The sequence below is a fragment of the Sparus aurata genome, chromosome 4, assembly GCF_900880675.1.
Source record: "Sparus aurata chromosome 4, fSpaAur1.1, whole genome shotgun sequence".
Taxonomy (NCBI): Eukaryota; Metazoa; Chordata; class Actinopteri; order Spariformes; family Sparidae; genus Sparus; species Sparus aurata.
Genome location: NC_044190.1, coordinates 36,079,149 through 36,106,964, shown reverse-complemented (window position 1 = coordinate 36,106,964; position 27,816 = coordinate 36,079,149). Strand labels below are relative to the sequence as shown.

The 27,816-nt window shown below is 48.3% G+C and overlaps 1 protein-coding gene across 1 annotated transcript; it reads right to left on the bottom strand.

The window, feature by feature from the left end:
* Positions 1 to 459: 459 nt before the first annotated feature.
* Positions 460 to 27,572, bottom strand: wtip (WT1 interacting protein). The gene is made up of 8 exons (XM_030415655.1): positions 25,381 to 27,572; positions 19,013 to 19,114; positions 9,803 to 9,870; positions 8,604 to 8,666; positions 8,262 to 8,392; positions 7,725 to 7,776; positions 6,596 to 6,664; positions 460 to 4,220 (listed from the first exon to the last, which is right to left on the bottom strand). The coding sequence occupies exons 1-8, from the start codon at positions 26,879 to 26,881 to the stop codon at positions 4,068 to 4,070; spliced, it is 2,139 nt and encodes a 712-aa protein (XP_030271515.1). The 5' UTR covers positions 26,882 to 27,572; the 3' UTR covers positions 460 to 4,067.
* Between the last annotated feature and the right edge of the window lie 244 nt (positions 27,573 to 27,816).

The following is a 27,816-nucleotide window of genomic DNA, read 5'->3' as shown; positions in this document are numbered from 1 at the left end:
CCGAGCCGAGACAAAAGCGAAGACGCTGCACGAGAGCGTCCAGCAGCCTCAGAGAACAAATGTCCAGAGCACTTCTGCTGCAAAACTGCACATGTTGCCGTTTTGTTTGAACTATTGCAAAGCTGTGACATTTGTTTATGCCGTTATGAATTAAACAGCAGTATTTTACTGCATTCTGTCCTCAAAGACTGTTAAAAGTCAGTTCAATTTATCACTACGATCGTAAAAACATCATCTGTAATACCGAGGACATTTATAATTTTAACAATCGCAGCCTGCCAGTTGCAAATGTCTTGCAAATCACTTTCTGGAATAAAAATCCTGTTTCATATTTTCTGACAAACTAAAATATGATAAGTTTGTCTATCAGTATGTATGTGAGGCAGTTTCATGTCGGCACTGATGCGATTTTGCCACCAGTGAAATAAAAAGAAGAATAAAAAGACATTTTTGTTGCAGTTAGCTACAAAACCACTTTATTGAAAAAGCAGATTATGTCATCTACAGTTAAATGATACGTCCCGATTTTTTTAATACATTAAATAACTTTAGACTTTTTTTTTCATGTTTAGATAAATAGATCTAGTTTCCTTTTTTTTGTTGTTTTTTTTCGTATGAACCATCTAGGTAATCAAAACACTTAGCGATACAAAAAAGATGTGTGACAGGTGTCGAGATGTGCTTTGCTGGAACTACCAGTAACAGGAGAAGAAGGAAGTCTTCTCTCGTCCTTTCCAAGTGATTTTTGACAGAAAAATAAAATAAAAAACTAGCCTCTTTATGTACAGGGTAACTATCTGTGTGCTATGCAATAGAAACTGAAGTAGTACTTTTTAAAAACAGGTGAATTAAGACATCTTTTTTTAAAAAAAAAAACAAAGGGATACACTCTGATCTTGTTAAGTTGTTTTCTTGGGGGGGGGTTTGATATTGTGCAGACAAAGTTTCCAAAAAATAAAAAATAAAATGCCTCATTCTTCAAGTATGGCACACATGACTGGACCTGAACCCCTGTACAAAAAGCTGAGGTTAATCAAACAACAAGGGGAATGTCTCACATATGCAGTCCTTTTTTTTTTTTTACAAAATATCCAACCAGGGGGGAGGAGAACAAACACTTATCATTATTACATTCGAAATGAAATCTCATCACATCAGGTTACATTAGAGAAGCACTGCCTTCAGTCTGTCTTTGACACATTCAGTAGTATTTATTCAGACCTGCGCGAACAGTAATACAGTAATGAATAAGAGCTGGGCCAGTGTTTGTGTGCAGCAACTGGTGGTTGTTTTGTTCTTGTTTGAATACCAGACGGGTGGAGTTTGCTACAGTCAGACGATTATATATAAATATATATATATATCAGCTACTGGAACATTAAGTGTTCGCCCCACCGATGTGGTACCAGACAGCCGACACCAGGAACTGAGACACAAACATCTGGAAGAAGGGATGCGATGAACGAACGCGGCCGTCATAAAATCATCGGAGAGGGCAGAGGTCATTGTGCTGCGCTGCCCTGCAAACACAGTGAGGTGCATGTGCCGTGGCCCTGCCACCGACGCACACACTCACACACACACACACACTCACACACTCTCACACATTTACACAATTTGCTTATATCTGAAATAAGCACATGTAGTTGGGGTTGATCTGCATACATGTGCAGTTTTCCTCAAAAACAGTTGTTCCCTTAAATATCTGACAGGAGGAGGATCTACTGAGGCTACTTCTCCTGCGCCACCGTAGCTCAGATGTCGTGTTTTTTTTTTTCTTTTCGCAAACATACACATTCACACGACGCACACATGCAAGCGTCTGCCCCACACAGACTCACACAACCAGCGAGGGAAACGTGAAAGGAACGCCCCTGGGGGAAAAAAAAAAAAAAAAAAAAAAACCCGGGTGGGACCAGCAGCTCCGGGTTTCCTCAGGGACTGTCCTCCCCAAACACAGCAGCAGCAGACTGCGACACACACACACACACACACACACACACACACACACACACACACACACACACCTGTTCTGTCTTAAGGCATGCGGACAAAGTGGAGGTTCCTCGTAGTTAACGCACTGTGTTCTCAGTGCTCACATGACAAAAAAAAAAAAAAAAAAAAAACAGTGTCTGGAAAACAAACCAGGAAACAGTTTCCTGAACAGACCTGGTGCAAAAACATATATATCCAACTGTGTGATTCCTCTTTGAGTACCGGACGGGCCAGATGCCACACAGACAGAAAAACTACGTTTCATCAGCTAATGTTTGAGGGTTTTCTGTTTTTAGCATGGAAAGTTATAAATAATCACATAAATATAAATAAGGAAATGATCCATTAATGGTGTTTTTAGTCAGACGTCTGGCCCACACAACACGCTGTCTGTTTGTCGCACAACTACCGGCTCATGTTTCACATACTGATGCTCAGCCAAATCTTCAAGAGCTCTTCTGTTTCTAAAAGTAAACTACATGGAAGTTTTTAAACCACAGATATCTATTCTGCGACTGCATCTCTGGGGGACAACTTTGCCGACAGTTTGCATTTTCTATGCTGACTGCTGAGTGTCTATCAGTGTTCCAGCAAAGAGCCTTAATCTGAGTATTAAAGACCATCTCCTAGATAAGCTCTCGGATTTGAAGATTAAGTTTAAAATCGTAATCTTCCAGCTCAGTGTGATCACTTGGCAAAATAGTAGCACCCTTTCCAGAAGGTCAGAACAGTCTATAGATGCAGAACATGAAGGTCGTGCGTTAGAGAATCTGTTTTAATACCCAGCTTGAGGTTTAACCAAAGAAAGAGGAATGTAATAAATGTCGCTGTCTAGTAAGAGGAACACATTTGTTGCTCAAAAGATCCGGTACTCAAAGTGGAACTGAACAATCGAATGCATATGCTGTTCGAACCAGGTCCGCTCCCACAAAGCCCGCGTGGATCTGTGACCCGCCGACAGACATGAGAGAGGTTCTGTGTCCTGGAGGAGAAATGATACAACAGACCCAAAATCTTCAGAAGCCTTTTTCCACTTCTGAATCTATCGCGAGCGCAGCAACAACAACAAAAAAACAAAAAAAAGAAAGAAAGAAAAAAAAAAAAAACAGAGACAGAATCTACATCTATGATCTTATGTGGAAAACATCTGCAAAATATATATTCATATATAAAAAGACAATCTATGTGCATCTAAAATTTTCTTTTTCCTGTCATAATATAATCATTAATTAAGACACTGCTTGTGAATCTCTCGAGGTCTCGTCTAAAGACTTCTAAGTGGAATGTCAGTCGGTCCTCTGGGCTCGTGGTGCTACGGGTGCATCTGTTATTTCGGGGCGGTGCCGGGGTGAAGGAGCGATGAGTTAATGGTTTCTACTCCCAGCCCTGTGTCGTGATGCTGGGTGTCCTTTGCATAGCCTTTAGCAGGGCTCCATTCCAGTGTTAGAAGCTGCACGGAGAGAGAGCCTGCTCTGAAGGCACAGCATGCCCACCCTGGGGGTCTGTCCGGTCCAGCCAGCACTAGCGCGTAGCGGGGGCTCGTTCCCTGGCCTTCCCTGACATCAGCAGCGCTCTCCAGACGTCCACCGCGGTAAACCGCTTCAGTCAGAGCACGGGAATGAAAAGAAAAAAAAACGTGGAAAGGAAGAGAGGGAAGCGTGGAGAGAGACGGTTTCGCGTTCTCTTCCTACGATCCAAAAAAACCCTCTCTTTGATGAATGTGCAGGGGTCAGGAGGTGTGACGTCATCGGGGGCCTCTGGGTGAGCCGGCGTGTTGGCTTTCAGGGTTTCGGCACCCCAGGGGAAGAGGGGGGGAGGAAAGGACCACAGATGGAGGAGGAGGGGGACCCTTTTTTTTTTTCCCCAGCCCTGTCATGTGACCACAGGGCTTGTGGTGGGAGCTGCACAGTGTGTGTTAGTCCACGGCCCGGCCGTCCAGTTGAGGACAGGGGCGGCAGCTCAGAGGCTTCCCTGGATCTGCTGGAGGGGGCGCAGGCCTTTGTTTGGTCCCACTGCTGGTGTCTTGGATCACCTGGGAGGCAGCGCTCAGTTGCTGCCCGCCCTCCTCCCCCTCACAGCTCTGTGACATGGAGGGGGTAGCTGGGGGGCATGTGGGCAGGGACCTGCGACTGGAGCCGGTGGATGTGGCAGCCGTGGCAGAGAAGGTGGCCTTCCAGTGGGTAACAGCGGTGGCCCTCCTCGTCGTTCAGCTGCAGACCACAGTCCTGAGAGAGTGACGAAAACAACCAAGCAGTGAACCCAAAATCTACTCAAAGGAATAGGAAAATGGTTATATCTGCAGAGAGTTAAATGAGAAGACTGGTACGACTCTCTCAGTGTGTTTACATGACACTCAAGAAAACCGAATTACTGGGTTAGTCCGACTATGATGGGATCTTTAAGATGCATGTATACACCTTAGTCTGACTAAAATCGGACCGGATCGGATTTCTCATAGTCGAATTAAAGCACCCAGATTATTCGATTGATAGTCGCATTACTCCTGCATGTATACGTTCCATCAGATCAGATCGGATTTTGCGTTCTGCGCAGGCGCAAGATTTTTTCCCCGGGGCCGTGAGCCGGAAGTAGACGGACCGCGGCGGCGGCGTCTTTCCTCCAAAATCACCGCAAGAAAGAGCGCCATTGTGCATCTAGTTTGCGTAATTATCATGTACACCATATACGAAATGTACAAAGATGTAGCTTCGTCTCGCTCTTCGTACGCCATCTTTCTTGAATGCCGAGGCAGCTGGTGACGTAAAGAGGTTACTCGGATAATTGCAGTTGTCTGGTTGAGTAGCATGGTCGAACTATGGCTGTAATCCGACTAAGATGTGCACGTAAACGTACTGTCTGTCTCATGGCTGGTTAGCTTAGCTTAGCATAAAGACTGAAAACAGGAGGAAACGGTTAGCCTGGTTCCCAAAAAATGTATAAACCGACTAGCATTATTTTCAGGTACAGGCGGTTTGTTTGGTTTAACAAACCCTTATTATTCTTTCACAAAATATTATGTTCTTAACTTTTTTGATAATGCTTATATGCAACAACTTATTGCATGATAACCATCAATTTTTACGCCATGGAATACCTTGAAACAGAAAAACCGCTGTAACCGTGGCTGAAAATAAACACGCTAAGTGTTGCTTGTTATATCTGCAAAAAAGACGAGTGTGGACACTAGTTAGATCAGATCAGGCTTGCTGTTTTCAATCTTTGTGAATGCCAAAACATTTAACGATCTCTTCAAGTTTGAGTCTGCTAAGTTCCCACACACATTGTAGTCAGTTACAGTGAGTTTGAGGGTGACTGTGCAGGCCCGAGGGCTCGCTGAGGGGCAGGACGGACTGACGCAACAACGCCGTGACCTCAGTCATGAGATGCTACACTTTGACCCTCGTGATGACGTCTGCTCAGCCTGAATGATAAATGCTCCTGTCAGTCGTGTTCATGTTCAGATGGGGTCAGACGATCCCGATGTCCTGTCTCGTGCATTCGTTGCGCGCAGTTTCTCTTATAAACGTTCGTGTTGGTTGACGCGGCAAAATTCCTCTTACTTACGAATGAACACACTGAACCTTGAAGCTGCGGAGGAATTCTGTGAACCCCCCCCCGAGGCAAGACCCTGAACATGCTGGAGGGATTACATAAACTGACTGCTGTCCTGATTCAGACCTGAATAAGCAGCTGGAAAGAAATCCATGTATTATGAATGAGTCTGCACTCAGTGTGTCTTCTGCTCAGTATTGTCGTCTCGTTACGTCGGGAAAGAAAAACAACCTCGGGCATTGGCGTGTGTCAGAGAAATCTGAAAAACGTGACAGTTTTTTCCAATGTGTCATGAATTTACCATCTCTGGGGTGATTCAGCTTCTGGACTTTACCCTTCCTCTGTCCACAAACACCCGCCCCCCCCCCTCCCTCCCTCAACTCGGATGAATGATTACCCGCTGCTTACGTAACGAGCTGATACATTTCTCCGAAGCGGCCTATCAATCTGCGCTTTTCCTGCTCGCGAGCACATCTGTCTCTCGGCTCGGAGCAAGAAAAATAATAATTTCAGGGTGGCATGAAGAATGTTAATGTCGAAACTGCAAACATCTGACGGAGCGGAGTGGCGGGATGACTGCGATTTCACAAGGCCGGATCGTGCAAAACACGTCCCCAGCTGAGTTCAGAGCTCAGCGCTGGAATGCGCTTCGTGAATGAGTCACAATGTTGAGCGGTAACCTTGGGTTGGTATCCGTCTGTGTGTGTTTTCTGTGTGTTTTCTCTCTCTGTGTGTGTGTGTGTGTCTCATTCATTCCACAACAGACTGCAGCGGTGATTCACTCTCGCCACTACAAAACAGTCTGGTCTCGTCCCACGATTCTGCAGGTTCATTGTGTCTGCGGCTCTGAGTGGATGCCGGCGTGGATGCGTCGGCGCGCGATCCGATGTGTGTGTTAAGTGTCCGTTTTCACTACGGCGTGAAAAGCTGAATCACACGGAGCGACGCTGAACTGATTCGAGTCAAGTCGCGTGCGTCGCAGACTGTTCTGACTCGCTGTGTGTGTGTGTGTGTGTGTGTGTGTGTGTGGACAGTGCGCAGGACTCACCTCACAGTGGTAACACTCCACGTGGTAGTCCTTGTCCATGGACACGACCCGGATGGTTTCCTCAGAGCCCTGGTGGGACAAACACACAGTGAGACGTTCCCGAAGTGTCTGATTATAGTGACGGTCGCAGGTTTGATCCCTGCAGATCCCGGGTCTGTTTTTAAGTTTAAGACGTACTGGCAGCAGCAGTAGTTTAGATATCAAGTCTTCAAGATGGGATTTATAAAAGGGAGAGAAGTAGAAAAGATAATTTTAACTCAGTCTTATTTCCAGTTTATCTTTTGATTCCACTAGAATTAGCGTGTATACACAGTTTTTTTTAAATGTGGGTAAACCTTCTAAAATAAGAAATCAATTCCTTTCCATTTGCAGGAGAAAAGTTTCTCTTTCTGTTTTCTTTCTCGCGCGTCACGTTCATCAGTAGAAAGCAGCACTTCTTCAGACTACATCGGGAAGACGTTCGACCTGTTTTTAAAAAGTATTAATACAATTCTGAATTCGTTTTTTTTTGCTGAGCAGATGATGAAAGCGGCGATGAAGTGTTACATCTCGCTTCTTTTTAATCTCTGCTGAGAGGTGCAAGAAAAGGCTCCGGCTCTAACACGGACGCCACCGTTACAATGCGGTCCCTCTTTATAATATCACCTCCTTCAGTCTGTCTTTCACACCCAGCTCTGACTGAATGATGTTCGACGCTGCCAGGAGGAGCATCGCGCCTGACAGGGGGGGTGAAAAATCAGCGCGACTCGGGTGTTGTGATTTCATCACAGCCGATAAACACCCGTGTCTACCGCAGAGTCATCTGACGCGGGAGTCAAAACAGATTATACACATTCACGTTAGGGAAAAACAGCCGTATGTTGGTGGGTGAAAGTGGAAAGACATCAGCACCTTCTCTGCTTGATGGCATATTAATAGAAACCGAGATGATCATTGCCCGAGGCTCATTTATCTCACATGAAAGGCTGAATCTTAAAAAGCTTAATATTCGCTTTGAAAGAAAAGTAAAGCAAAAATCAGATGTGAGGCTTTGAATCTCCGCCATCCACACACGTCTCCAGTTTCCTGCTATTTTCTGCCAGTTGTTAGCCAGCACGAGTCTTTCACTGTTGTTAGGTGTGATCCTCACCTGGGCCGGGAGGATGGGCTGGTTGCAGGAGGCACACTTGGGAGCGAAAACCCTGTCGAGAAAAGCGACAACAACAAAAAATTACAGACTGGAAAAAAGTCCTCTCCTCTTCCTCGTCTCTTTGAAGTGGAAATCAGTTGGCCTCCACACACATCGTGCACATTTTTCCAGATCACGCCAGGTCAAGACGGGTAAAAAGAAAATGACGACAACAGAAGCAGCAGCAGCAGGAGTAGAGCGAGGACATTTTGCGACAAAAGAAGGGCTTTTTACACGGCACTTAGCCCGCGGCGAAGAACAATCTCACTTAACTTCCACTTAACACAAGGCTTAAAGGCTGCAAGTGTGAAACATTACTCATATGTTCCTGCAGAGGTAGTAGCAGAAGTGCGGTATGAATCATAAAGCCGTGATCTCAGGGTCGACTCTCGGCATAACGGCTAAGAATACGCAGTGTGAAAAAAGCTCTAAACTGCTCTGTTCCCATGTTCCAAACCCACCGAAACAAGTCTCAAGAAAGATCGATGTCATCCTTACGTGTGGTAGTCTTTGACACAGTAGATGTTGTTCTCGACATCCACGGTGAAAGGCACTCCATCTAGACCCTCTTTACACACCACGCAGCGGAAACAGCCAGGGTGGTAGGACTTGCCGAGCGCCTGCAGGATCTGGACGCCCACACACACACGCAGACACATAAACACACACGCATATATATGATAACAGCAAGTCTTCAGAGCGAGGCCACTGAGTTCATGTGCTATAACAAGGTGGGGATGTTTCTGTAAGTGCAAATTAAAAAAAAAGAAGCCCTAGATTACGAGAAAATGATTAATATCGATGCAACCCGTGTGCACATCGTCCTCAAGGCGCTCTTACCATCTCCATGATGAGGTGACCGCACACGAAGCACTTCTCGGCCGTCTGCTGGAAACCAGAGTACTGCGGGTGAGACGAGACACAGAGTTTTTATTCATCCTCGGCGGTGGAATCCTGGAGGTTTAGCCGCTTCACGCCTGATGCACGAACGTGCTCATCTATAGGTGGTGCTGCTGCGCTCTTTAAATCAACGTGAGGAGAGTTTGTTTCAGGAGGCTTTGTCTCTCAGCTGACACGTTCATCTGTGGCGTCCGACCGTTAATCTTTATTGTCTTTGAGAAGGCTGCTGCCATGTGTTTGCTGTCTAGTCAACATCTCGGAGCTTGTGGGCGTGAGGCGCCTTCATCGATGGCTCCTGTTTCCCTTCAACCCCGAGCACGGGCCAGATAATGAAGGTGACCATCTGCAGCTCTCAGCCCACTCGGGGTCGTGACCCGATGACTCGAGGGGGCTGGTAGAGGAGACACAGCTACCAGGTGGAGGTGGGAGGTGGTGATTGGCAGGCTGACCCCCCCCCTTCTTTGCCCTGACATCTCCCCTCTAGACCTACCATCTGCCACCACCACCCCCCCCCTCCGTCACCCCCAAGACATCCCCGGGGTGACGGGGACAGACTAGTCGGGTCTTAGTCGTACGATGGCGACGGAAGACGATTAGTCTCATCCCGTCGTCTGACCTCCAGAATCAGCTCATCGCCGCGAGGCCGCGATTGTAAAGAGAGGAACAGGAATTTCAGTATTTCCTAACAGATTAACTCTAAAGGGGAAGCGGAGGATAAACAGGAAGTGCTGTCAGCAGATACGTTACATTAGGGGAACCTTTCCTAAACTTCTTCCTTCGTGTTTTGAAATCATGTCGAGTTAAACTCAGGACATGAAGGCATCAGCAGAGCAGGTCCTGCTAACCTGAAGCAGATGGAGCGGGAGCCTGAGAGCTACAGCTGTCCTCTTCCCTCTCTTTAATTGTAAGTGCCGGAGAGCAGCTCAGGAGGGTAATTGAGCTCCTTGGGGAAATTTGGGGGGAAATTAGTGTGAATTGGAGGGGCGGCGCTAAACTCCTAATTGTAGCCGCGATGTCTGTTTCCTCTGGAGGGTTGCAGAATGTGAGCCCGAGATCCTAATCGCTCGCCCCCTCTGCTCCACCCCCCGCCGTGAGTCCGATGATGCGGCGCCGCCGAAAAAATCAATCAGGTGGCTTACCAGGAAGTCCTCCTCGCAGTAGACCTTCCCGTTGACGTTGTAGAACGCTTTCCCTCGCAGCCGCCGCCCTGCCAAGAAAGACAAAACAATCCGTCAGGCCAAAAGTAAATGGACACCCATTTCATGTATGTTTGTTTTGAGGTTGTTTTCCACATTTTGGGCAGTATTCCTTCAAACACATCACGCTGTGAGCACAACAGCAGGTCAGTGTCGGAGCAGATGGCTGGTTGAACCGAGGTGACATCCTGCCTGCGCCTCCGTTTTTAATTGCTTCCACCATTGATCCCGATAGGAAGCCATTCACAACTCATACAAAATCAATACAGCAAGCAGGCTGTTATCCAAACCTTCCCCCCCCCCCCCCCAAAAAAAAACCTCTCCTCTTCCCCTCGCTGCCATTGTGCACCCTTCACAGACACGCCAACAATAGCAGCCCGGAGGGGAGGATGTCCCAAACTGTGACACACCGACGCTAAAACAAATCAATTGATTAAAACTGGAGAATTCGATCCAAACATTGCAGCTAATCACCATTAACGGATAACAACTCTTTTGATTTTCTCGGCTGCACGATCCCAAGTTTTGCGGTCTTTCGTCGTCATTCTCGACATTTTTAAAGACTACAAGAAATCAGTGAAAAGCTGCGGACAGATCTACACCTTCAAACACATCCACCGGGTTCAGCATGCTGAGCTTCCAGCTCCGAGTGTTGAATTCCTCTGGGCGAGTCTTCATTCATCGGAATCCAAGTCTGAATCCAATCTAAAAAGAAAATTCTGCTGCGGGCTGGCTTCTGCAGCCCCCTGCCATGCACCCCTCACAGCTCGCCCCATTCAAATTCATTTAACAGCAGCGGTGTCTCTCTGGCAGCACGATGACTTCACCCCGGCCTGGCAGACGAAGCACACGGATCTCATAAATCTGCTGGATTAGTCAGATTTAATTGTCGTCCCGAGCCACCATTGATTTTATTTACGGCTCCCTCTCTCTCTTTTTAAAACACTGAAATTTATGCAATCGCTGTATTTCAACACACAAACACGGTGTCACAATGCCGGGAGATGGCAATACATTAACACCCACATAAATGGCTGGAGCGGCCGAGGAATGCCGTCCACACAATAGGTGAGACTTTTAAGACTTTGAGACTGAGGAGCAATTAGCATTTTGGTGGCGTGGCGCAAAGAGAGAAAGGCAGGAATCGAGGGATGAACGCCGTGTGAAGCGACTCTTCAGAGACACTGTCTTTTCAAAAAAAAAAAAACGGAGACTTTGCAGAGGCCGGACTCGCAGGAACAGTGAGATTATAGTGAACAGTGCAGCAGCAGGGGCTGCGAGGTGTTGCTGTGTGCTCGTCTGTGGCCTCTGCTCTGGAGTTTGGGGTCTGGAAGGTGAACACAAAGGCCTCAGCGCTGATGACTGTGTGGAGCGCTGCTAGGGGAGCGGGCCGACTGAGCAAACGGGGACATTCTTTCTGCCTGAGGTCACTAGCTGGTCCCATTCAACCCCCCACACCTCTCCAACACCCGCTCTCTGCCCGCTCCCCTCACCGAGAAAGGGAGGGGGAGGGCTCCATGCCTCCCTCTCTCTCCCTCTCTCCTCTGGCCCTTTTGTCACCAGACAGAGAGCCTGAACCTCCTCGCAGCGCCGCGACTGATAGAACCGGCGGCTCTGTTTACAAGCTGCTATCTCGTCTGTAGGTTTAAAAAAGAAAAAAGCCAGAGTTCTGCTATCTTAGCCGTGCAGTGTGAGACCCAAATATAAACCGAACGAACGCGATGCGGAGCCTCAACCCAACATTTCTTTAATCAGACGTGGTTTGAAAAACATTACAAAACTGACAGACTGGGCCTTCACGAGCTGGAAGGACGCATTATTTCCCACCGAACAACACATCGAAATATTCAACCAGACCTTCGAATGGTAACTTAACCACAAACCGATGACGACCGATGCTCGTTCTCCGAGGCCCTGATCTCCGTGCGCTCTGTCAGGCTGGTTGCGCGTCGTTTTAAAAAAAAAAAAAGCTAATAGAGCTCCTTCTGCTAATGCACTCGTTTTTGAATGATGGTGTTGCCATGGAAATGAGCGCTGGCCTGGTGAAAGAGGACCCACGTGTCATCAAGGCGAGGGGTTTTTATTGTAATCGGCTAAATTTCCATCCTGTGAGGCAGTTGTGTCGAGTCTGTTCACACAATCAGGGACTGGAAGGGTTTTACAGGTGATCCGATCAAGAAATCGTCAATGCAGTGGCCTCGATGAAATGACTGTAAGGGGGCTGTAAGGGGGCTGAGAGCCTCGGATCTCATACTGAGATGAAGTTACAGGTAGCTCTTCAGCTCGAGCAATAACCCTTTTTTAACACCAGCAGCTGACACCCTGGAGTGAATTCTTTATTGGTGTGGAAGACGGATGTTCCACCTCTCGAGTTTCCTCTTTTTAAAGCACAGATCAGACTTTCTTGATTTATCTGTTGACGATGATCTTCTGTACCCGATGCAAGTTGAAGTTGGATGTGAATTTCAGGGTGCACTCCCCTTTTTACTGTATTCAGAATCCCGTCAGCTATCAGACGTGTAAATTGAAGTTTTTCCACGTTTTTATCTTGTCAATTCTTTGGACAACGTTACAATATTTGCCGCTATCACAAAGTCGGCCAGGATACGATTTTGATTCTACACAGGGGCCTGCGATCGATCAATATTAGATTATATCATCTGTCCATTTAACACACTCAGTTACATTTATATCAACTCACAAAAAGCAAATAATATATGATTTGACAATCGTATTACTGAACTCTTCAGTGGAAATACTAGTTGCACATGGACAGAAACGGTGACACAGACGTGCCGCGAGAATTTCAAAATAAAGACTTTAACTCTTGAGGTACGTTATCGATACACTGGCGCCAAATATGATATTTAAGTTATCTCAGTGTGTTAAGAAGAGCCACTGTGCAGTATACACTTTGTGTTACTTGGCTGTCATTCATGTGAAATTGACTGACTGATTCAGCGCAGTCAGTAAATTCTGAATTTCTTCAGTGACACAGATATCGTGATGCATCGCGGATGAAATGTCTTGCAATATATCGATTATCGCAGAATCGCTGTATCGCGATATTATCGCTATCGTGGGCAAAATATCGTGATAGTATCGTATCGCGAGGTACCTGGTGATACCCAGCCCTAATCTTAACTGGATCTGGATTGATGTATCGTTACACGCTGAAGCTGTCATGTGACTCTGACACTACAAACTGAAGCTAGCTCGTAGCTGTTACCTTTTCCCTTCATGTGTTTTTAACCATTTTATTCGCAGGGCCCGTCTTCTCATGCGCAGAACAAGTAACCCTCGTCATTTCAGCAGGATCACCATCGCTGCATCCTGGGTTTGACGCAGTCTAAGACGAAGACGAAGACAAACTGTTTGTTTTTTTTACCCGGGAACAGAGTAAGAACTGTGCTGCCAGTCGAGATGACAGGATTTCTCTGTGTGCCGTCAGAGATAAAGATCCATCTGTGAGGTTCAACTCCAGGCAAATAAAGTCAAAGCTTGAAAAACAGAGAGCGCCGCAGCCAAAGAAAGCAAACCTCCTCTCCGTGGCAAGCTAAGACACACGTTAACCAGCCCTAATGTTTGAAAACGTAACAAACTGTAATGACCTGTTGGAATGACAACCTTTAGATAAGGTTCACCCGCGGGGGTGTGTCGCGCCTAAATATAGAGACGAACAAGGGTGCCATTATGAAAGCAGGACCCGTATGCTGCGGGGGAAAAAAAAAATCCTATCAGACATTTTAAACACTTATCTGCCGAGATCAGCTTAAAGAAAGTGAGTCATATCAGGTCACATTCCTCGTGGAAGTGTTCGTCGACTTCCTCTTGGTCAGATGCCCGTCGGTGCGAGCCGACATGTGAGAAGTGTTCCTCTTCGCTCCTTCTCATTTTAATCATTCTCAAGATTGCTCATGCCGACTTAAAAATATCTGGTCCTCTTCCTAACTGAAACGGTAATATATGAAATATGTTTTGATCTGTTTCAACCGCCGACATGATCTACAGAGACGGCCACACTAGGAGATAAAGGACACATGAAGTTACGAGAATAATAAACTAGATAACACAAAATAATGACTTTTTATCGCAGAGCTCTTGAACACACATCCTCGCGTATCGCCTCTTTGGTTTCAGCCCGATAGACCAAACGAGCGGTTTACAGTGGGCGCTGGCTGCAAATTCTGGCAATCAGGTTGATTAATCAGAATGAGTAATGACTTCTGAGCGGACAGTAACAGACCCAGACCTGCCGGCGTTCACGATGAAAGAGCTAATCGCACGTCGACATCCCGTTTCATCGCCTCTCAGGACCGAGAGCGGAGCGGAGGACCGTGTTTCAGCATGTTTTTTTGTAAACTTGTGGTGTCCACACTAACAGGCAAACACAACAGGAACGTCTTCTGTTATTTATACTTTATCACCAGAGTATTTATACCGCAGCTTTGTCATGCTGTCACTGACAATAAACCAGTCGACTAGGAGGTACAGCTCCTGCTCTCGCTGGTGGGATGCATCGCTCAGTCTTTTCTGTTCGCCGTCTCTGGCAGAGAAACCAGAGCGCTGGCCAAACTAAGGAGGGCAGATAAATTTGGTGATTTGCTCACAAAAGGAGCTTTTCTTTCTTCTTCTTTTTGTACACGATGCCTTGACGAACCTGTGCAGGCCTGCAGCCTCAAGTATTTTTTTTGGGAGACAGGCAGGCAGCAGTGAGCGTATCACCCACTGTGAACGATGCAGCAATCGGTGACACATCAACGTTTTCTGAAACTGTTTTTCCTGCCGCGCCTCTCGAGCCAACGCTGAAACCAAAACACGCATATTCCTGCACGGTGTCATGTCACGCTCTGGTAAGATTCCCGTATGAACATATTTCAGACGCGACTGCAGGACATCGTGATATTTTCAAACCTGTCTGATTTCACCAAGTGGTCCTGAAGTGAGCTCATAGCGGACAGAGGAGCGATGGATCTGCACAGGACTGTTTTGCAATTTGCAACCGCATAGTTTGCTCAGCCTCTGGATTTGAAGTGCAGCTGTAGAGGGAAAGGCTGGTGGAAATGTGGCGACAACTGCGGAGTTAAACGCGTCCTCGACTGTGCAGAAAAAAAGGCGAATTGTCGAGGAGAGGGACGAGAGACGGCTCTCTCTCTGGAGCTCAACTGGAAAAAACAATGTTAATGATATCCTCCAGCCTGTAATGCACTGTTATTTTCTCATCTTGTGGCCTGAGTGCTTTGGAGATTTCATGTGAAATCTCTGCCAGAGTACTTTTTACGTGCATCAAAATTGGACAAAACTACTCGCGAAAGCTCTCCAAAACACCATTAAACCCGTCCGCGTCACGTTTAGGAGACTTTTGCTCGAGCGGCAGATAAAAACAGAGCGGCGGTCGCTAAAGAACAAACTAATATTGAGGCATAATGACGAGCTGATGAGCCGCTGGGAGACTCGACTCGCACGCGGGAAACTTTTCACGCCAACGAAGAAAAGCTAAATAAATGAATCAACGGCGACAATAATGCCGAGCTGCGGCTGATGGAGGGGAAATATTGTGACACGTTTTTCTCGCTGCGTCGTCGACTCTCGGCAGCCTGTTATTATTTTAAAGGAGAGGAGGGACTCGGCTGTACGGCTGCCAGTCCAAACACACCAGGAAGGGTTAAACCAAGGGTGGCAAATGTACAATAATGCTACAGGCTTGTTAGCATTTCAGCCCAGTGACCCCCTGCTAATGAGAACACTTGTTAGCACTTAACAAGCTCCTGGATTTCACAGCTATATATAGAACGGTATGTTTCTGCACAGATGTTTGGATGTTACAGATGAAACTTCATGTGGTTTATAGGAGGATTACGTTGCTCTGATCTCACGTAACGCTGCTATACTTGGCGTGCATGCGGACCGCGCGCTCGGCACCTCCGGGAACGAAACACAAAAGAGCTACGGGTTTCTTATCTTTCCGATCTCCGCCGCCTGGCACATGCAACTGGTGGCAGTGAAGGATTTGAGGAATTCGAGCCCCTGAGCTCTCTTACCGCTGCCAGCGCTGTCAGAGGCCGTTTGGATTACTGTAACACAGAAATGAGTCATCAGCCTTGCGGTTGACAGTCTGTTCATCCAGCCTGAAGCAGCATGTTTATTTTGCTTTTTCATTATTTCATCCAGCGAGGGCGTGCTCATTTTTCCAGCGACGCTCTGACTTATATAGTCGCGCGGAAATGTGAATTCACTCCAGTCGAAAGTGCATTTCTGTGGGAAAACGGACCCGAGGGCTGTTAAAAGCAGCCGAGGGACACAAGTACTTTGGTTAATAGTAGCTGTGAGAGGACGGAGCATGAAAAGCGCGCCTCAGCAGACTTACGAAAAGAGAAAAAGTGACATTTAATGCAACTCTTAAAAAGAGGAAATCCAAACAGCTTTGACCTCGGAAACCTGAAACCATTTCCACTCGTGTGCATGTGTCTGCACACGTACGCGCGCGCTTCTTCGTGCATGCGCCGCTTTAATGCGAGCCCATGCCAGTCCTGCCCCCTCTGATAAGCAGGTCTGGTACACTTTGTGACTGTCTGATTGAGGTCCTCCAGGGAAGGCCGGCTGAAGTGGAGGGGGGTAGTTTGCATTCTTGGCCATTTCATGAAAAAAGGGTGCAACCATGGGAGTAAGCCAAGAGGAGGGCTCAATTATGCATGGTTAAACAAAGCCCAAGGCTACCAGCGAGCAATGTCTCAGCAAACCCCGGCCTCACTCTGGAGCTCCAGACTTCAGGAGGACCCGACTCAAGCAAGAAAAAAAAAAAAAAAAAAAAAAAAAAAAAAAAGGGAAAGAAACCGAAAAAAACAAACAGGAACATCGGAACGCGGCTCCTGATAAATCACCGGATTTGTGTTATGACAAGCGCAGCCACTTTGAAACTAAACTTCTCAGAGGCCTTCAAAACACCGGCCAAAAGAAAACATTCCCATTCACACGAGGTCAAATGATACATCGCGGAGTTTATGTTACCAATAAACCATCTCGAGAGGCGAGGTGGCCTGTGAAGCCATCAACGGCGACCCGCGCCGAGCACAGAAAGCGGCTTGTTAGCTAATCCTGGACGCGATTCCTCCGATAAAAAAAAAAAAAAAAACAGGGACACAATCATTCTCTCAGGAGCTGCCCGTGTGTTTTCATCCAACAGCAATAAAGTCCCACATAGTTAATTTTAAGAAGCAATCACCCTCATCCTCGAGGAAATAATCAAATTGTATCACAAATAATCTTTGTTTTTGGAGCGTAAACAAACCCTAAAAACGGCACTCAGACCTGAACCGGGTCAGAGGCTACCCGACAACCTCAGCATCTGGCCCCTCTTTTCTTCACGCACACAATAAATCGGAAAGAATTTGGCTTTGGTTACATGTAAATTATAGGCAGTTTCTTCCAGAGCCGGAGGGGGGGTGGGGTCCGGGTGGAGGATCAGTGTCCATGTATGCCACACATATGAATGGGAGCGACCTGCCTAAAAAGCTTTTCTCTCCCGACATCTTCCTCTTGTTTCCCCGGGAAACAGGAGAGGAGGGCCGGAGTCGAGTGACAGGGACGCTCAGCGCGCACACACTATCTATACTGTGAGCGCAGGAACAGATTTAATTACAGTCTTAAAGGCCAAATAATGTCGGCATTTCATTTCTTTGTTGCCGGGGAGAGAGCTGAGCCTCCCTTTCGACCGAAGAGACATCAGGCCCCGGAGGATCTTTTTTAAGCAGCCGATGTTTTGATCCTCGACCGTTACGCCACCTCTTGACAGCAAGCCGGTGACACTAATGATAATTTTTCAGCAGAGACAGCGGCGGGGCTGAAGCTTAGAACAAGGTGGAAAAAACACACTGATGTTCAGATGGTGAAGGTGGGAGGCAGCTGGACACGAACCGAAGCATTAGCTCACATTTTCACACTGTTTTCTGACGTCGACTGCTGCTGCATCAGCATCTGCGCCGTGGGATGCATCAAAGGCGTGAACACACCTGAGGCGTCGTGGATTTTAAATCACCTGAAGAGCGGCAAACAAACTTAAAGCCTCCTCCAGACCTCCTATCAGCAACATACGTATGTGTGGTGGTGCCGCTCACTGACGGCTATTTTCACCAGCTGGAGAAACAATCAACCAATCAGAGCTTTGTAGGAGAGATAAAGAACGGCGGCATCATTTTCTTGGACAAATGGCCTCAAAGAAGCCTTGATGAGATGGACACAGCTGTGTCGACTCACAGGTTATTCTTAAATCAAACTATGTCCTCGCCCTTTTGTGAAAAAAAAAACACGACCTGCTCATAGCGACAGCCGGCACAGCTTCCCTGCAGACCCGAGGTTTTTCAAAATGTGAGGGAGTGTTGCAGGATGTTGCACGGAGGCAGAGATGTGAGGCGAGGATAATGTGTGAAGCCGGTTACTGTAGTTTGTCCCGATGCTTCTGCCGGCTTATCGGAGGCTGCAGCTGCAGCAGCTGTCGTGGCGCTCCACTCACAGAGACAATTAACGTGTTTAAAGCCATTAGCGCCCGATGACTACAACTGGCGGCGATATTCGCGCGCCTCACAGACAGGCACGGACACGATGCACAGATCTGCAACTTGCGATTCACTTATCTCCGGCTTCCACTGCTAATAACCGTCGGTGAATCCGCTTTGAACGATGATGCCGGCGCGTCTCGCCGCCGATTTACTGCAACGAAACACGAACGTTTCCAGAACAGAGACTGGGGAGCGCGAACACGACAAAGGAGAGAAGAGGAGGAACGGCACATTTGATTTAATTTGGCTGTAAATAGATGACTGAAGCTACGACTGTAATCTGAACAGGTACATTTATACAGCATCCCCGGTCCACCAGTCTGGCCTCCAGATATAGAAAGCAGACGACAGGGGGAAGCTGAATGTACCAAATCAACATTTCAAACCTGCTGCCGGCGTCTCGACAGAAAAGTCAGAACAATCACACACACGCAGGACGGTCATTACTTCCTGTTTGTTTAAAAGGTCAGAACCGAAAAGAAATGCTGGACAAAAAGTCCTCAGACAAGATGTCGCTCTGACCGGCGGACTTCGCTTCAGGTTGGCACCAGATCGGCCGCGTCACAGCCGTTTCACCACATCGACATGTTTGACTTACCACAGGAGCAGCAGGTGAAGCAGTTGGTGTGATACAGGTTCCCCATGGCCTGGCAGGCTTGGCTGGCTCCGTACACACCTTTCCCGCATTTGACACAGATACCTGTTAAGAGACATTTAGTGACAGTTAGCGGACGTGGAAGAACAGCATCCTTGGAATCATTTATGAAAACGCACCACACGTCATCCTAAAGACCGATGCTGTGCTAACGGGTTTGATACCGACTCGCTGAAGGTGCCTTGGATGCAGCATTAGAATCAAACAACTTTTCTGACTATTCTGACGCTTATCAACAAAAAAAAAAAGAAAGAAAAAGTTTTGCTTTCCTCTGCCGCTTTTGAAGACAAACGTCAAAATGAAACTCGAGAGATGTCAAAACACGTCAAGCTCCGAAAAATCCAACTGTGTCGAACATTAACCAGCAATTAACTCACGCACGCTTCTGTTGTGAAGGCGAAAGACGTGCGGGGAGCGCTGCAGTTTAAGTTTGCGAAATCAAAGCAATACCTCGTAAAAAATGATTTCCTCACAAAACCAGGCGTTACATCATACTGTCTGAAGGCACTGCTACTACTACTACTTGAGGGTTATATAAAAACACTCTGGCAGGAAAGGCAGTGGAGTGATGAGGGGATTGTCAGGAAGGCCAGACACAATGTGTGCACCACCAACAACTCTGTGCTTTTTCCTTGTTGCCAGGAAAAAGCAGACGCAGGGCACGAAGGACTTCATCGCCGCTGAATTAACTCATTGCTGGGAGTTTATCTTTGTCCAACTATGGTATAAAACACGAGGACGGTGCGGTACCTGAATGTGAATATAACGTGAACAAACAGCTATTTTCTCTGCAACAACACCGATGGCACGACCTGGTTGCTCTTAATGGCAGCTGTCGCCGTGACAGCATCGATTTTGTGGATTCAAACGAGCAGCATGGTGTCCGCAAGCGTCGCCGCGTTCAACAGGTCGCCTACAGTGAACCACACAGGACAGGAGTGAGAGAGCGCGTCTACATGTTTCTCCTTGTTTTTAAATATCGTGGAAAACTCACAGATTTACATTACTTAGATGGAGCTGCAACTATTGATGGATTGGTTTTTAACTGTTAAATTAAAACTCCAGCTATTCTGACGACTGATCGATCGGTTTTGCCGCTTCAATGAGAATATTTTCTGCACATTTTTTTTACTCCTAACAGTCATCTCAGGCTTTGGGAAACAGTTAAAGGTATTTTTCACCATGTTCTGACATTTTACAGACCAAACGACCGATCGATTAATTGAGAAAATGCGGCCCGGCGACACGCAGCGCCATCAGGGTGACGTGAGCGATGCACTGACCAGCCGAGGTCCGAATAACCCAGCGAGCCACGGGTACACAGGCGCTACTCCCTTCAGCCGAAATCCACCTGCTCCAGAGACGAGGACGAAGCAGTGAGACGGAGGGGAAACTGATCTGGATGCAGCGGCGGCGGCAGCGGCGGCAGACTAACGATCTCTTAACTCTCACGCACAGGACGACCTCCACCGGGGTCACATTCCTCAGGGAGCGCAGGGTCAAAGCCTGGGTGGGGTGAGTCCAGGGTCACAGTGCCGACAGGACACAAGATCCCGACAGTGAGCTGCTCACCACCACCACCACTAAAACACCACCCCCTCCTCCTCCTCCTCCTCCTCCTCCTCCTCCTCCTCCCCCCACAGATAAATTATTCCATATCTTTGAAACACAATTTCAGGATGGACTCAGAGCAGGGACGCGCTCTCTGTGACGTAATCGTGGAATTCCCGGGGCGATCTAAAGCAATAATATCCCCTTCCTAACCGCTCCGGCGCAGCAGTGACATTGTAAGGAACAGATAAAGGACAAGGGTACGAGCGGTTACACGTCTTCCCCTTTAAAACCTGAGCTGTTTGCACAAATTAATTCATCAAAGTCAAATATTGGCGTTTCCTGCCGCGAACCTGCACTCGTGACTTCACTCAGGCACTCAGCAGACGATAAGAGAGCGAAAATGGGACGATAAGAACACAAACGAGCAAACTTGAAAATGATCTCAGACTATTTTATTCTAAAATAAAAGTGTAAATGTCATCCTGATAAACTCGCATGAATCATTCATCATCACTGCAGGGCCCGAGATGCTCTGAACCCACTCCTGGCAGCTTCTCGTTTTAAAATAGATGTTTAAGCCTCTTTCACACTCACTAACTCCTGATGATGAACTAATAATAACCTAAAAAAGCAGTCCGACAGATGTAACACAGATGGATTTCAACCAACATGATACTCGACAGAAGAAGAAGAAGATGGTGCACGGCTGGATGTATGTGCACGTGGCGGAGGACGTCTCGTATTGTTTTCAATATCCAATTAAATTTGCAAGCGAGGAAACATTTTTATATTATCTACATCGTTTTATACCTTAAATGGAACATTAAAGGAGAAGAAAGTGTCGGAGAGAGAAGCCTTTCGTCTGTACGTGCTTTGTGTTCACATCACAGCCGTACCAGAGTTTTCCCTCAACACGTTCGAGGCCTGCGGCTGGAAATCGACGCTACGGGTTAAACGAAATATCAATCCCTGCTCTCATTCACACATACGCCATGCATGAAACGTTCCTCCATCGTTTTTTACCAACTTAGAGACCACGACTGTAGACTAAAACGCCCTTTTGCTGCTTTTTTTTAAATGAAGAAACCGTGCGCACGCTGAACATTTACTCCTAGTTAATTATACATGCTTCATTTGGGTCGGATAGCATTTACTAAATGTTAATTAAACCTTCTTTCTTCAAGGTTTTTCTTTTGAGTTTTCCTCTCCACTTTAGCAGAATAAACAGCTTACCTTTATACGTTAAACTTATCTGTACATCACGTGACACAGGCGCCCACGACCACATAAAATAGTGAATTTGGATCCTGGATTTGTTTCTCTGACAGATCTCGTTTTAATCTAGTTCGACTGCATCCGTCTTTTACTTTGCCGGATCACTTTCCGACACCGTCACGACCTAATTTTCCCCTTTTACCTCATCTCAAACTTTCTGCATGTGAACGAGAACAACACACTTCCTTTTTTTGGCGATGACAACAACGGACAAGCTTCTCTCGCCGCAGTTGCACTCCACAGATTGTGAATGTTACTGGGTGGAGTCGCACCTTTCATCATTTGCCCTAAAATAGCAAACAAACTCTATGTTTTCATGACTCGTCGTCCTGACTCCTGTCGCTCCTGAACTCACGTGAACCAATCGAGCACAATCGACCCCACCTGCGCGTCCGTCTGATGTCAGGTGTGAGATAAGTGTGTGTGTGTGTGCCGTCTGTGCTTATGCGCGATCATTTAGCTTCATAACGAGGAGATTCAGGCAGCCATATCTAAAAAAGAAATCCTCCCTCCTTACTGTCTTATTTTTTCCATTTCTTTCCCACAGAATGACTCCACAGCCGCGCAATTACTGACACGGCTCTCTGAGCTTTGACTCACTACCCCGCCGGCTAAACTGGGGTAGCAGAAGAAAAAAAAAAGAAAAAAAAAGGGATTATTTATTTATAAAGCCACATCGATTTACCTTCATTACTTCAATCCTTCTGGTTGCAGCTATACTGCGGTTTCTTAAAAAAAAAAAAAGAAACTATGAAGAATGAGCTGGCAACACTGTCGAGATTTCATTTGTCAGCATGGGAAGTGTGTTATAAAGTGAGGATGTGGGTATTTTACAGGACAGCAGGGGGAAATAACTGAAGCTGCTCGTTTAAAAAAAAAAACAGAAAAAAAACAGGATGCCGATTCCCTCATGCGCCCATTTCATAACATGTCCATGTGGCAAGGACAGGATGTTGTGCATTCGCTGGGGTTAAAAATAAAGACGGCACCGCTCGATGCACACACGTAAGGTTTGGGGGGGTTTTTTTTTTCCAATCGCACCGCTCAGCGCCGGCTCACTGATGCTTCTGAGACTCGAGCTGATGAGTCTGACGATGGAATAAAAAACGGAGGATGAGAGAGATATACTTGTGAATGTGGCAGGTCAAGAAATCTGGATTTCAGATGTAATATTGATCCGTCACGTGTCTAGAATCCATCGTTAATCACGATTCGTTCTCAGAAACTCACTCGACTTCTCATCCTCCAACACAGGACGTGCCGCGAGTCGTAAGAAGGTTCTCCACAGCCGGAGCCATGAAACTTTAACCAGCCGCTCAGTGTGCGACTTTGACTTCTCACGGCACGATATCAAAAAAAAAAAAAAGCCAGTCTCCAGATATAAGCCGGCTACACGAGGAGCATCGATCAAACAAATGAAATGTAAAATGGGTAGAGCGGCGGTCTGCATAATTCTAGCTGCTGCCGGGCGCTTGCGAACCCGTGCACGTCTTACGGGAGCGATTCAGTTGCCGCGCACGGAGCAGGTTCATTTATCTTTCCAATAAAAACTAATCACGGCCCCTCGGAGAGCGCAGAGGATCGCCTTCACCGCATCGCGGGCTGGAAACACGGCGTCGCTTTGCAGGATGGAGGTCTTCAATCATGAGACATCTGAGAGTGTTTGACACATCAGAGGGCTTAAAAGTTAAAGTGAGGCTTAAGAATAATTACACATCCCATCTCACGTCGGCTGCAATTTGTGCATGTACAAGTGTGCACGAAGCGCAAATGTGTCAGTGGGGCTGTTCTCCATAAGTCAGCGTGTGTGTGTGTGTGTGTGTGTGTGTGTGTGTCGTGACTACTGCCATTATAATTCTGGGCAGGTGATCAGACTTGACCCCCACCAACTATGTCTGGCCCGCCAGCCAAGATCGTGTGCCAAGTGTCTGGTGTTGCCCGACTCCCCACTGGCCGGTTAATGAAGGGCTTCGCGGGGGAGTCAGGGCGGGGTGGTGGTGGTGGTGGTGTAGGGGAGAGGAGAGGAGAGGAGGGGTAAAGGGTGGGGTGGGCCTCCCCTCTGCCGCTGCTGCTGCTTCAATTGCAGGCTTGTATCGGGCCAGCTGTTGATTCACAGCTCCTCCGCCACCACAACAAACAGAGGCCACACAAGGCAGAGCAGAGCCGGGCCGGGCCAGGCCGGGCCGGGCCGGGCGGTGTGGGACACTGGCAGGCAGCGCCGGGCCTCCCAAACCCCCCTAAAAAAAAAAAACCTGGCGATCAATTTCTACACTGTCGCTACGGAAACAGAGCTGTCTCTATTGAGTGTCTGACTGCGTTTTCTCTCTCCCTCCATCTCCATCTGATTCCACCCTCCTCTCTCTCTCTCTATTATCTCTGTCTCCCAGCCTCGCCGTCCTTCCTCATTCCTCCTCCTCCTCCTCCTCCTCCTCCTCCTCTCACCTGCTCCTCTGGAACAAATCAACAGCTGTCTCGGCCTCACTCTGAGCAAGTGCGCTGGCTATAAAACAAGCCACTGTTCTCCGGCTGCAGCCATTTGTCTGGCTGCTAATTCAAGAGGCAGACAGCAACTTCCTCAGCAGCTTTCCGTGGCCGCGTTGCTGCCGCCGGAGAACCCGACGCATTCGGCCTCGCACTCCAAATCAGGCAAAAAAAAAACACACACAAAAAAAAACAACACAGACCACAATGAGCACTCCTTCCTCCAGAACCATAACCAGCGTTTTTTTTTTTGTTTTTTTTTTTGCAACAAATCCAGACCGCGCTGTCCTGAATGACCGAAGGCTGTCTGCTGTGGCAGAACAGAAGGGCCCATTCAGCGAGGTGCAGCGCTGTGCAAACGTTAGCTCTGCCAAGACAGAAATTAGTATTGCCCTGCAAAGCCACTCTTATCTGCCACAGGAGGACCTGTTAGTGGTAATGTGGCATAAGCGGGTGACAAATAGACCTTGAAGAGATGACAAAGCTATAAATAACCCCTCCCTGCACGGAGAAAACAGCAGCAGAGGCGATTGTCTTTGAATCCCAGTTACTCGTGACATTTCAGTGTCGCACTGCTGCCTGTTTGTTCAAGCGCTGCCATGGAGAATTCATTGTTTTTAGCAGGATATGGTCAAAGACGTAATTTTGGACCACGTGCATTTCCTGGAAGCAACAATTCAGACATCTAAACAGATACCTGTGAGGGCCGAGCACAAAGCACCTGAGGAGAAGGTGTATGTTACATGACAACACGCTGGTTTGCTGAGCCGCTGCCACCACATAAAGTGTTTCATATCAACCAGGAAGACAGGAGCATTGTGGGAATGTTCATGTTGTCCCAGGGGCTCTCATTGGCCCCAGGACCAGACCTCATCCTATAGAAAATACAGTATTGATAAGGGGGCAAAATGAGCTTCCTTGGGCTGATTTTTCTTCCTGACCGTGTCTACGTGCAACCCAAATGTTCATTATGAATCAAACCTGTTGTGCACACTACCTACCAAAGTATTCCTTCTTCATGTGCATCTCTAACTCCTTCTCCAGCTCCAGGGTGAGCGCCTCCAGCCGCCTCTCCGCCTGGCTCGGCCCGCTCTCCCGGCTGGGGGTCACCTGGTAGGGCAGCTTGAACCTCTGGCCCGAGGACGCCGCTTTAGTGGATATCCCATAGCTGAACGACGAGGGCGACCCCGCGGTCATCTCCGCAGTGCCCCCGCTCTGGGCCGCCTGCTGCTGGGGCTCTGGCACCGCCGACAGTCCCTGCAGGTGGAGGCGGTTCTGGATCCCGTTGGAGTCTCCGTACTCCTGCAGCAGCGTGTCCTCGTGCAAGCTGCTGCCCAGCATGGAGGACCTGGGCGAGGGCAGCTGCAGCTCCGGGTAGGTGCTCATAGACCCCCTGGAGCTGCGGGAACTCCTGGAGCTGTGGCTGGAGATGCTGGAGCGCGGGCTGACCACGCAGTTCGCGGCGGCCCCCGGTCTTGCGCTCCCGTCCTGGCTGCAGATGCTGGACCGAGGGCTCGCCAGCGGCGCTGCGTGCAGGATCGCCCCCTCCAGATCGTGGTTGACCACGGGCCCGTACCGCGAGTCGGAGTAGCTGGACCTGGGGCTGGTGGTGAAGGAGTACTGGCTCGCCGTGCTCGACCTGGGGCTGGTGTGCCTCTGGTCGTAGCCCATGCTGATGCCGCTGGTGCGGTTGCTGCTGGGCTTGCTGCAGCAGTCGCAGCTGTTGAGGCTGGCCCGGGGACTGGAGTGCTTGCTCGTGTCGCTGGCGGTGCTTGCATAGCTGGATCTGGGGCTGAGGACGCTGTTGCCCTCACAGTGAACTAAACTAGACCTGGGGCTGGTGTACCTGTCCTGGCCCGGCACCACTAGGCTGGTGCGCGGGCTGCTGATGCTCGACCTCGGGCTGGCATGCTTGCTCTGCTCCTGGGAGGACAGGGAGGACGCGAGGCTGGACCGGGGGCTGGTGGCGTTGTACCGCCCGTCGTGGCTGCTGGTGATGCAGACACTGTTGCACCTGTTGCCGGGCAGAGCCACCGGCTTGTTGAGGGGCACGCCGTCGAAGGTGGAGCCGGTGCTGTACCTGTGGCCCTGCACCTCCAGAGAGTACCTCCTGTGCCTCTCGGAGGCGCCCGTGTAGCACGGCAGAGCCACCTCGGATTTGGTGCAGCAGCCCTCCTCGTTATAAACCGCGTCCCTCTGCGGGGCACAGAAATCCACGGGGACGGTCCGGGTGCAGTTGACGGGGCGCACCGGAGCCGCCGTGTACACTTTATTCCCCGACGTGAAATTCTCCACAGTGTGGTGCTGCTGGTGGAGCACAGAGGTGCCATTCATCGGCTTACTTTTATGCTCCGCCACCGCCGGAGCCGAAAAGTCCAAATCGGGGTTAATCACCAAGTCTCTCCGCGCGTTGTACATCCCGTCCTTGTAGGCGTCGTACAGGGAAAGGTCCTCCATCAGTTTACTGGCCCGGAGTCCCAGATCCTCCTGATAGTGCTCCATGTTGGGCTCCCGAGGCGAGAAACAAGTTCAGAGTGTGCTCCGCCGAACTAAGCGAGCACCGCGGAGCGCTTAATTGCGTTTCACATGGAAATCAAAACAAAACGCGGCGGCTGAGCCTCGTTCACACAAAACCTCCGACACACGCATGAAGCTCCGCCGTGTGCCGCATCGTCTCTCCCTCCTGCTTTTCTCTTTTTTTTGCGCCCTTCTCCCGAGGAAAAAAAAAACAAAACTCTTTCTCACAGTTTCAGCCGACAGGGGATACGTTTGTCAACTTCAGTTTTTGTTAAGTTGAAAGGTCTTTACAGTCAATGGCGCGCTGCGCGGAGGAATTTCCCCTTGTTGGTTTTTCCTCTAGTTTTCGCCCACGGCCGTCGTGGAAGAGGGAAAAGTCGCCTGGATATTCCCGCACGCCCCGAATAACCTTCGTGCGAGAGTCCGAGCTCGCCAGACGCACGAAATCCCGAGTAAAACGCCGTTTTGCGCGGGGGACTCGTTTGCGTAAAAGGAATGCGGGGATGAAGACGGGGATGCGCTGCGCCTCTCTGGAATGTGGTTAATGCTGCAGAGAAACAATGATTGCGACCAACTCAGCAAGGGGCTGCCGGCTCTGAAAAGAGAATAGTTTGGAGAGAAGGGGACGTCTGCATTCATCCAAAGGCAGACTGAAAATACCACACAAAAAGCACGCCTCACCTGGTCCGACTCCTTCTTTATTTAACACCAGGAATAAAACTGCAGTGAATTAGGGGGGGAAAAAATATGGAGGATGAAGCTGCTCAAACTCAAGTTTATGCACCTTTTTTCTCTGATTATATCAAATAAAAGATGTCCTCAGGTCGCTCTCACTAAAGTGTATCTGTAGGAGCATCACATGCATGATTAGACTCTTTTAAACTTATATTAGGCTGCGTAGATAAATGTTCTGTGCAGTT

Bases quoted from the DNA above. Each gene is read 5' to 3' on its own strand.
- wtip (XM_030415655.1), bottom strand. From the start codon at position 26,881: ATGGAGCACTATCAGGAGGATCTGGGACTCCGGGCCAGTAAACTGATG. The intron at 8,667-9,802 runs GTAAGCCACCTG...TCTCACCCGCAG, and splicing joins ACTGCGAGGAGGACTTCCTG to TACTCTGGTTTCCAGCAGAC. The intron at 6,665-7,724 runs GTGAGGATCACA...TTGTCCCACCAG, and splicing joins AGCCCATCCTCCCGGCCCAG to GGCTCTGAGGAAACCATCCG.